General features: G+C 52.0%; 1 protein-coding gene across 3 annotated transcripts; it reads right to left on the bottom strand.

Annotated features, from left to right (window-relative positions):
* Window positions 1–1,436: 1,436 nt before the first annotated feature.
* ZNF232 (zinc finger protein 232) lies at window positions 1,437–9,355 on the bottom strand. 3 transcript variants are annotated; one of them, XM_017349150.4, is made up of 4 exons: window positions 8,456–9,355; window positions 6,708–7,261; window positions 6,391–6,544; window positions 1,437–2,241 (listed from the first exon to the last, which is right to left on the bottom strand). In XM_017349150.4, exons 2-4 carry the CDS (start codon window positions 7,155–7,157, stop codon window positions 1,481–1,483), a joined length of 1,365 nt encoding a protein of 454 aa, XP_017204639.4. In that variant the 5' UTR covers window positions 7,158–7,261; window positions 8,456–9,355; the 3' UTR covers window positions 1,437–1,480. The 3 variants fall into 3 exon arrangements, with proteins under 3 accessions (XP_017204639.4, XP_051681281.3, XP_017204640.4); XM_051825321.3 differs by having other exon boundaries at window positions 6,810–7,261; XM_017349151.4 differs by having other exon boundaries at window positions 8,240–8,495.
* Window positions 9,356–10,098: the final 743 nt, after the last annotated feature.

Genomic DNA, 10,098 nt, shown 5'->3' with positions numbered 1-10,098 from the left:
ATCTGGCAGGTCAATCAGTGGATGGAAGATCTCTCTCTCCATCTCTCCCTAATTCTGTCAAATAAACAAACCCTAAAAAAAAGGTACTGAGGTTCCTGAGGTATACACTGAGCTCCCCCTAGACCAGGGCTTGGTAAACCTTTTCTGTGAAGGGCTTTGCAGACCACACACAGCCTGTTGCGTCACATATTCTTTTCCAACACTTCCAAGATGCAGAAACCATCCTTAGCTTGCGGGTCACCCACAAAACAGGCCTGGAGCTGCATTTGGATTTGGTGCATGGTCTGTAGTTTACCTCAACACATTTATGAGAGAGATAAACTTGCATGCTAGTCAGAGGTTTCTTCAAGGAGGTGACATTTAAATACAGACCTACGTCAAGCGGTGGCTGATTAACTCCGAGGGGAAAGCAGTGGGAAAAAAGGAGACGGTCCTCGGTGGAAATGAGCTTGAAACATGGGCCAGGTATCAACTTACTACCTCCTAGCTCCAAATCCACCAGTCTTGGTCTTGGACAAAGAGCTGTACTGGAGCTGGACCTGTAAGCATTTCTGTTACACCTGGCCAGCAAAAAAGGAAACAGGAAGGGGCTTCTTTTAATTCTCGACTTTTCCCTCTTGCTTTTGCAGTCTAACTGCCTGTGCTAAGCAGGGGACTCCATGGCACCTACCAACTAGTGTCTCGCTGGCACCTCAACTAGTAACCTCTTGCTTGTCAGCCTTGGCCTACAGCACTTCAGTGAACTTCATCATCCAGGGAGTTGTCGGTACATATTTACTTAGCTCAAAAACAAAACAATCTGATTTGTAGTGTGTGGATTTCCATGTGAATATTCCCAGCACAGCTCATTTCAACGCAGGTTTGCAAGCCCGCACACTAGGTCTGGCACAGTGCTGGGAGACAGACGCTGTCCAGGGAGGTCTGAACAGGAGTCCTGGTGTGGTGTGGGCCCTTCTGAGTATTCTCCACAGCCCTAGGGGTAGCAGCTGCTCCCTGCTCTGCTATTCCTGTGTTCTCAGAGATCGCTTTACCTCCTTTAGCAAATAACCCCTTTACTTCTATTCTTCCTGTTCCAAATACTAGTGTGGTTTCTGTCTCCCACCTGCACACTGCAGAAGTGACCTTGTTCAAGGAGACAGATCAATTTGGGTCTAAGAAAGTCCCATTCACAGTAAACGCTAATTCTGACTCCCAGCTCCTCTTTGCCAGGCTCAGAACTCGAATTAGGTAGGCACTGCTCTCCCTGTTCTCATTGGTGTGCACACCAGGCAGGTCAGTCTCACCTAAGGTCATGCCAAAAAGGAGAGGCAGCACATTGTAGCCTCTACTTGAGCCCAAGGCACCCTGACACATTCATGGTAACCAGAGGATACAGCTGTGACGACCTGCAGGTGGGATAGGTAAAGTTTTTCCTAAATCAAGACAGACACAGGAAAAACCTTAAAACGCTTTTAACTTTTATGGAATCCAATCCTAAAGATCAGACAGACGTCTTTCTGGAGACTCGCTCACCCTGCACAGACTGGGCAGGCGCTGGGCCAGCATGAACTCTCTGGTGTCTGATAAGCTCTGAGCTCCACCTGTAGGCCTTCCCGCATCTTTGACAAACGAAGGGCTTCTCTCCACTGTGGATCCGCAGATGCTGACTCAGATAGGAGCTCTGGCTGAAGGCCCTCCCGCACTTCTTACACTCATAGGGCTTCTCTCCGGAGTGGATCCTCTGGTGCTGGACAAGATGAGCGCCCCACCTGAAGGCCTTCCCGCACTCACTGCATTCGTAGGGCTTCTCCCCTGTGTGAATCCTCTGGTGCTGAATGAGGTTTGAGCTCTGGTTGAAAGTTTTCCCACAGTCACTGCATTTGTAGGGCTTCTCTCCAGAATGGATCCGCTGGTGGATTACAAGGTGTGAGTTATAAATGAAGGCTTTACCGCATTCATTACATTCATGGTCTTTCTTCCCTGGGGGAGCTTTCTTGTGGGTGACGACCATCTGCCTCAAACTCGCTCCCTGGGCAGGGGACTGCCTTGGTCTCCCCACTTTGGGATTTCTCTGCTGCTGTTCTAAGGCGCCTTCAACTTGAGAGGTAGCTTCGAATGCGGAGGTGAGGGAGGCGGTGGCTGGTGTTTCTGAGGACGCCCGTGATTCCACTTCAGTACTGGGTGATTCTAGCAACGCCCCTTTGTCCTTGGGCTCTGCGCCGTCTTCTATAACAACTGGTGGAAAATGTAAATATTCCTGTGCTGGATGTGTAGAGAAACAACATTTAGATTAGTATTCAGACTTTCCATTTCTAAAAATAAAAACTTAAAAAAAAGATATTCACTATACGTATAACAACTGGGACATGAGTTAGAGATTATCAGTGGCTACTTCTTGGTGATGGGATCATATAGGGAAGGGGATTTTACCTTTTCTCCGTGCCTGTTTGTTTTCTTTCCTGATTTTTTACATAATGGAACACTAAAGAAGTGTCATTTTAAAAATAAGTTTCTGGGCTGGCGCTGTGGTGCAGCAGGTTAAAGCCCTGGCCTGCAGCACTGGCATGATATGTGGGCACCGATTCGAGTCCTGCCTGCTCAGCTTATGATTCCAGCTCCCTGCTGATGTGCCTGGGAAAGGAGTGGAGAGGATGGCTCTTTCAAATAAATATATAAAAAAAAAAAGTTTCAAAGTGGGGTCTTTTTAGGATCTATTTTAAAAAGTGGGAGTAAAGGAAGTATTTACACGGAATAGGAGAATGGTAAATGGATGTTGTGAGGAAGGGGGCACAAGAAGAATCATTAGGGTTAGGCAGAGGCGGTGTTTCAGAAGGTGGAAGACTCTGCCCCGCCTGGCTGTGGAGCCTGCCCCTCTGCCCAGGGATCTCCCGCAAGCCCAGGCATTGAGGGGATCCTCAAGCAGCTGCCTCCTGTACTGGAGGAGCGACTTCCAGCTCCCTGCATCCTACACGCTTTTTTTTTTTTTTTTTTAAAGAAGTAAAGAATGGTTTGCCTTTTTGTTTTTAAATGTCTGTAACACATTTTATGGTTTATTTGTCTGTAGCATCCTTACATCTAAGGAGAAAACAAACTGCTTTGAGGTTACCCAAGATTATTTGATTTAAAAAGTAGATTCACCCAGGTTAAATGTTAGGATTACTCCGAAATATGCTTACTGTGAAAAAAGTTACCACCTTCCTTTTAATTTTATTTATTTTTCATTTATTTTCATTTTATTTGAAAAGCAGAGACAGAGGAAGTTGGAGACAGGCAGAGAGAAATTTTCTGTCTGTTGGTAAACTTCCCAAATGTCTGCAATGGCTGGGGCTGAGGCAAGTGAAAGCCAGGAGCCCAGAATTCCATCCGGATCTCCAATGTTGGGTGCAGGGACCCAAGTTCTTGAGCCATCACCCGCTGCCTCCCAGCACGCATATCAGCAGGAAGCTGGAATCAGAAGTAGAACCGGGGGCTGGTGCTGCGGCGCAGTAGGCTAAGCCTCCATCTGCAGCACCGGCTTCACATATGGGCACCAGTTCATGCCTTGGCTGCTCCTCTTCCAATCTAGCTCTCTGCTTATGGCCTGAGAAAGCAGTGGAAAATGGCCCGTATACTTGGATTCCTGCACCCACATGGGAGACCCTGAAGAAGCTTCTGGCTTCTGGCTTTGGACTGGCCCAGTGCTGGGTGTTGTGACCATCTGAGAGGTGAACAGAAGACCTTTCTCTCTGTCTCTCCCTCTCAAATAAATAAATAAATTAACAAAAAGCAGAACTAGTACTCTGAGATGCAAGCATCCCAAGCATCACCTAAATCACTGTGCCAAATGCCTGCCAAGCTACTTTTTATTTATTTATTTGAAAGGCAGAGTTAGAGAGAGAGAGAGGCAGAGAGAGAGAAAGGTCTTCCATCCACTGGTTCACTCTCCAAATGGCCACAACTACTGGAACTGTGCTGATCCAAAGCCAGAGCCAGGAGCTTCTTCCATGTCTCCCACATGGGTCCAGGGGCCCAAGAACCTGGGTCATCTTCCACTGCTTTCCCAGGCCATAAGCAGAGAACTGGATCAGAAGTGGAGCAGCTGGGACTCAAACTGGTGCCCATAAGGGATGCCGGCACTGCAGGCGATGGCGTTACCTGCTATGCCACAGCGCCAATCCCTAGCTACTTAAAAAAAAAAAAAAAAAGATTATTTATTTGAAAGGCAGAGTTATAGAGAGGCAAAGGCAGAGAGAGAGAGAAAGAGAGAAAGAGGTCTTCCATCCGCTGGTTCACTCCCCAAATGGTTACAACAACTGGAACTGGGCTGATCCAAAGCCAGGAGCCAGGGTACAGGGGCCAGAGTACTTGGGCCATTTTCTACTGCTTTCCTAGGCCGCAGCAGAGACCTGCATAGGATGTGAAGCAGCCAGGACTTGAAGCAGCACTGATAATGAGATGCTGGCACTGCAGGTGGCAGTTTTACCCACTAAACCACAGCACCAGCCCCGCTACCTTCTTTTTAAAAGGATCATGTTGATAAACAGAGGCAGTAAAGGCAGTAAGAAGGGTCTGGACAAAAGGCATAGAAAGAATCCCTATTTCTAGTTTTTCCCCTTTGGTTGCTAACAAGAATCTAACTTTTCAAATGCTTTGGTTTGGTTTGGTAGAGGCAGTATAAAATACACTATTAAACAGAAACTCCACATTATAGTGGTAGACGTTTGGTGCAGTGGTTAAGTTAACCACTTTGTATTTGTTTTAAAGACTTATTTATTTTGAAAGGCAGTGTTACAGAGTGAGAGAGGGAGAGATGGAGGGAGATGTTCCAGGTCCACTCCCCAAATGGCCACCACAACTGGGCTGGGCCAGGCTGAAACCCGGAGCCAGGAGCTTCATCTGGGCCTCCCATGTGGGTGCAGGGGTCCAAGCTCTTAGGCCATCTTCCACTGCTTTCCCAGGCACACCAGCAGAGAGCCAGACTGGAAGTGGTGCAGCTGGGTCTTTTTTTTTTTTTTTTTGACAGGCAGAGTGGACAGTGAGAGAGAGAGACAGAGAGAAAGGTCTTCCTTTGCCGTTGGTTCACCCTCCAATGGCTGCCACGGCCGGTGCGCTGCGGCCAGCGCACTGCGCTGATCTGATGGCAGGAGCCAGGTGCTTCTCCTGGTCTCCCACGGGGTGCAGGGCCCAAGGACTTGGCCCATCCTCCACTGCACTCCCTGGCCACAGCAGAGAGCTGGCCTGGAAGAGGGGCAACTGGGACAGAATCCGGTGCCCCGACCGGGACTAGAACCCGGTGTGCTGGCGCCGCAAGGCAGAGGATTAGCCTAGTGAGCCGCGGCGCCGGCCCGCAGCTGGGTCTTAAACTGATGCCCCAATGGGATGCCGGCATTGCAGGTGGTAGCTCAACCGCCACACCACAATGCTGGCCCCTAAGTCACCACTCTGGACGCCTGTGTCCCACATTGGAATGTCTGGGTTCCATCCCTAGCTCCACTCCTGATGCCAGCTTCCTGCCAAGGTTGACCCTGGGAGGCAGCAGTGATGACTGAAGTAGATGGGTCCCTGTCGCCCATGTGGGAGACCTGCACTGAGTTCCCGGCTCCTGGCTTTGATCCCAGGTCCTGCCCCGGCGGTTGTAGGCATCAGGGGAGTGATGTAGTAGATGACTGCTCTCTCCCTTTTCTGTCTCTCTAATAAATATATATTTCTAAAACGTGCTTTAGGAAGCTTGGGGAAATTAAAGGATCTCAAGGCTGGCCTTAGCTCAAGGCAGAGTTACTATGAACTAGGAGTCAAGAGAAGGGGCGATGAGGCAGGAGTGAAAGCAGCATTTCCTGGGCCTGCTTGAGGACTGTACAGCTAGGAGGTCTCCGCTAGGTTTTGTTTGTTCATTTATTTTCATCTACTTGAAAGTCAGAGCAAGAGAAAGAGAGAAAGAAAGAGAAAGAGAGAGAGAGATCTTCCATCTGCTGGTTCATTCCCCAAATGCCTATAATAGCCAGGGCTGGGCCAGACCAAAGCCAAGAGCCAAGAACTCCATCTGGGTCTCCCATGTGGGTAGCAGGGGCCCAGGTACTTAAGTCATCATCTGTTGCCTCTAGATACATTAGCGGGAAGCTAGACTGGAAGTGCAGGTGGGACTTGATCCCAGACACAGATATGGGATGCAGGTGTCCCAAGCGTTGGCTTAGCCTGCCGCACCACAAAGCCTGCCTCTAGCCAGGCTCTACTTCCTACACATTTAATTTAATCATCACGGCTACCTTAGGCAGCCATTCTTGTTCCAATTTTATGGGTGATACACATGCCAAGTCTCTCACCTAAGAGCAGGAATAGGAAAGCTGTGATGGTAACAGACAACATCTGAGCACCTACTGTGTGCCCTTTATACTCCCCCTCCTCCCGCCCTCCCAGCAGAATCCCGCTCCTCACCACTCAGTGGGAAAGGTTGGGGGTCCCGAGATTCACACTTGAGCCGGGGCTCCGTAGGCTGCAGTGGAATGTCCCGTGTCTCCTGAGTTGCTCCCAGAGGCGGCGGCTTCTCCCATGGCTCTTCCTGCGCAGGTCCACGTGCGGGGCCTGGGACCTGGAGGTGATCAGGCACCACTCGGTTTATGTGGGACCGAAGTTCCTGAGGAGACTTCAGAGAGCCCCCTGAGAGTCAGCACAGGGGAAGGAGAGGAGCTAGAGTCTTCCCATTCAGAGCTTGAGGGCAGAAGAGACAGACACACACACCCCAACTGCTCTACCTGGCCGGGCTGGAACTTGGCAACTCCCCCTACTGCTGCCCCTCTGTCCAGCCTGGAGGTCGCTGACGTGGCTCCCACAACAGATCCAATCCCCCTTCCCACCTGCGGTTCTGGTTCAAGTGCTTTCTCTAAATCCTCCAGCACAGTCACGGCCTCCTCTCCGCTCCTGGGGTGACGTCCCCGCACCCAGGCCCGCAGCTGCTCAGGCAGGATGGCCAGGAACTGCTCCAGCACCAGCAGCTCCACGATCTGCTCCTTGCTGTGCCTCTCTGGCCTCAGCCACTCGCAGCAGAGCACTCGCAGCTGGCTCAGGGCCTCCCGGGGACCAGGAGTCTCCTGGTAGCAGAGCTGCCTGAAGCGCTGGCGGAAGACCTCTTGACTGGCAGAGTGGCTCCCAGGTGGCCTGCCCTCGCAATCCCAGGGCTGCTCCTCTTCCTTTGGCTCCAACATGGTAATCTTCTCTTGTCCCTGGGTACCCTGAACAGCCAGAGTTTCAGCTGCTGTTCGTCAAACAGCCATCCCAGCCTGGACTAGCTCGGTAAAAGGCCCATACCCTGTAACAAGAAGAAGAAAGCGTTCTTTTCTCCGTCATTCATTAAACACCTATCAGTAGCTACAGAGCGCCAAACCTGGAGCGACACGCTGTCCCCGTATCCTGCTCCATTAAGCCACTGCCTTTAAGAACTTGCAGTCTGAGGCTGGCACAGGGGCTCACTAGGCTAATTCTCCACCTGCGGCGCCGGCACCCCGGGTTCTAGTTGCCCCTCTTCCAGGCCAGCTCTCTGCTGTGGCCCAGGAGTGCAGTGGAGGATGGCCCAAGTGCTTGGGCCCTGCACCCCATGGGAGACCAGGAGAAGCACCTGGCTCCTGGCTTCGGATCGGCGCAGCGCGCCGGCTGCAGCAGCCATTTTGGGGGGTGAACCACCAGAAGGAAGACCTTTCTCTCTGTCTCTCTCTCACTGTTTAACTCTGTCAAAAAAAAAAAAAAAAAAAAAAAAAAAGAACTTGCAGTCTGGTAGAGACAAACCTAGAAAGCGGTTTTCTAAAATAAACTAGATAAATGCCCTAACAGGGAAAAATGGCAGAAAGAAGTGTTCTGGGGACTCATGGGGAAAAAAAAGTCTGAAGCAAAACCCACAGCAGCTCTGGGTCGTGAGGTGCCTGATGAAAAGGCTGCCTTCTCCCAGCCAAAAGGAAAATGTCTCCCTTCTCTAAAGGGTTGGATCGAATTCAAACGCCCAGGAGCTGCCATGAGCAACACCTGGTGTGGGGTTCCATGCCCAGTGACAGAGACATCTACCAGGGAAGGGGGTGGGACGCGCTCCGAGGCCATTACAGGAGCGCACAGGGCTGCGGGCCGTGGACAAAGGCGGCGCGCGGGCAGAGCCCTTGTCGCTGGGGTGATGCCCCGGCGGCGCCAGCTCCCGCTCGGCCTCGGCCTTCGGCAGACGCCCACCCGAAAGCCCTGGAGACGGCTTGTGCTGCGGGCCGGCCTGGACCTCACCCTCGCCCTTCACTTTTCCTCCTGGTACCTCGAGAAAGGAGAAAAGGGGCCATCGAGACCCCCGCCCCCCATGGCACAGGACACGACGCCGGGAGCGGAGCGCGGGAACCCAAACTTGGCGACCAAACTCGCGAAGCTGCTTTCGAGGCCTGCTCGTGGCAGAGCCGCCGCTGCCTGGCCTGATCCGTGCGGTCAGCCGGGCCGCGAAGCAGAGCCCCCGGGGGCCCTCGCCGCCAGGACTCACCTCGCAGGTGCGGGAGGCTCCCCCGGCTTCTGCCGTGCCCGCCCCCGGCCCGCCGCGGCGACATCGCGCCTGCGCACCCCGGCCCCATCTCCCAGAAGCCACCGCGCCGCGGCTTCCGCTCGCCGGCTCCCGGCCGGACGCGTTGGGGCCTCCGGGAAGCCATGCTGCGGGGGCTGCAGCGACCCTGCCGCTGAGGGGCGGCTCGGCCGGTTCCCGGGGAGCCTGTGGGACGCGCAGGTGTCGCGCAGGTTGGGGCGGGGCGGCGCCGCGCTGGCGGTCGCCCTGGTACCGTCGGTGCCGCGGCCTCGCTGCACTAATGGCGCGGCGCCTGCTCCCCTTCCTCCGTGTTCCAGTTCCTTCTCCTCAGACCTGAGCCGAGCGTGGCAGCTGAGGAAGCTCCTCTAAGGAGAATACTCCCCAACCACCGCCTCACCTGGTGTGCCCTGGCGGCGGAAAGCAATGTCTGAATGCTCAAGGTTTTCACCGGGCAGGGGAAATAGGACTTACTCGAAGGGGACATTTTGCTGTCTCGTTTTCCAATAATAGAGATGCTGACGGCGAGTTCTACGAAAGGTAAAAGGACAGTGGAACGGACAAATTAACAACAAAAACCAGAGTGCACCAGAGTTGGAGCAAACCAGCAGAAATAAAAAATCTACCTCTTGGATCAAAAGGGGAAATCAAAACGGAAATTGTACATGATCTAGAAGACAACGAAAAGAATTTCTAATGCCAAAACCTGAGACTTAGCCATAGACGTATTTGAAAACGTATAGCTTTCATTGCCTCCTTTATTAACAGATACATAAATTTCAAATTCATTTCAGGAAACTTGTATTCATGAAGCCAAAAGAAACAAGAAGAGTGAATTAGTACAAATTAAAAAAAAGAATTAATGAAATAGAAACATAGTAGAAGGGATAAATTCAAATGCCAATTACTTCAAAAAAAGCTTTAAAATAGGGGCCGGAGCCGTGGCTCAATAGGCTAATCCTCCGCCTTGTGGCGCCGGAACACCAGGTTCTAGTCCCAGTCGGGGCGCCGAATTCAGTCCCGGTTGCCCCTCTTCCAGGCCAGCTCTCTGCTGTGGCCCGGGAGTGCAGTGGAGGATGTCCCAAGTGCTTGGGCCCTGCACCCCATGGGAGACCAGGAGAAGCACCTGGCTCCTGCCATGGGAGCGCAGTGTGCTGCAGCCATTGGAGGGTGAACCAATGGCAAAAGGAAGACCTCTGTCTCTCACTGTCCACTCTACCTGTCAAAAACAAAAAACAAACCTTTAAAATAGATGAACTTGGGGGTGGGCATTTGGCCTAGCAGTTAGGACACGAGTATCCCATGCACAAGTGGTTTAATTTCGGTCTCTGGCTACTGATCCCGACTTTGTGCCACTGCAGACCCTGGGAGGCAGCAGGTGATGGCTCAAGTAGTTTAGGCAGTGCCACACACAAGCAGGACCTGGACTGAGTTCCTGGCACTTGGTTCTGGCTGTGGACATTTGGGGAGTGAACCAGTGGTTGGGAGCTCTGCCTCTTAAGTAAATAAAAAAGTTTTTTATTTTTTTTTTTTTTTTTTTTGACAGGCAGAGTGGACAGTGAGAGAGAGAGAGAGAGAAAGGTCTTCCTTTGCCGTTGGTTCACCCTCCA

Source organism: Oryctolagus cuniculus, chromosome 17, assembly GCF_051225735.1.
Source record: "Oryctolagus cuniculus isolate XC-2025 breed Fujian yellow rabbit chromosome 17, ASM5122573v1, whole genome shotgun sequence".
Classification (NCBI taxonomy): Eukaryota; Metazoa; Chordata; class Mammalia; order Lagomorpha; family Leporidae; genus Oryctolagus; species Oryctolagus cuniculus.
This window is presented reverse-complemented; position numbering and strand designations above follow the sequence as displayed.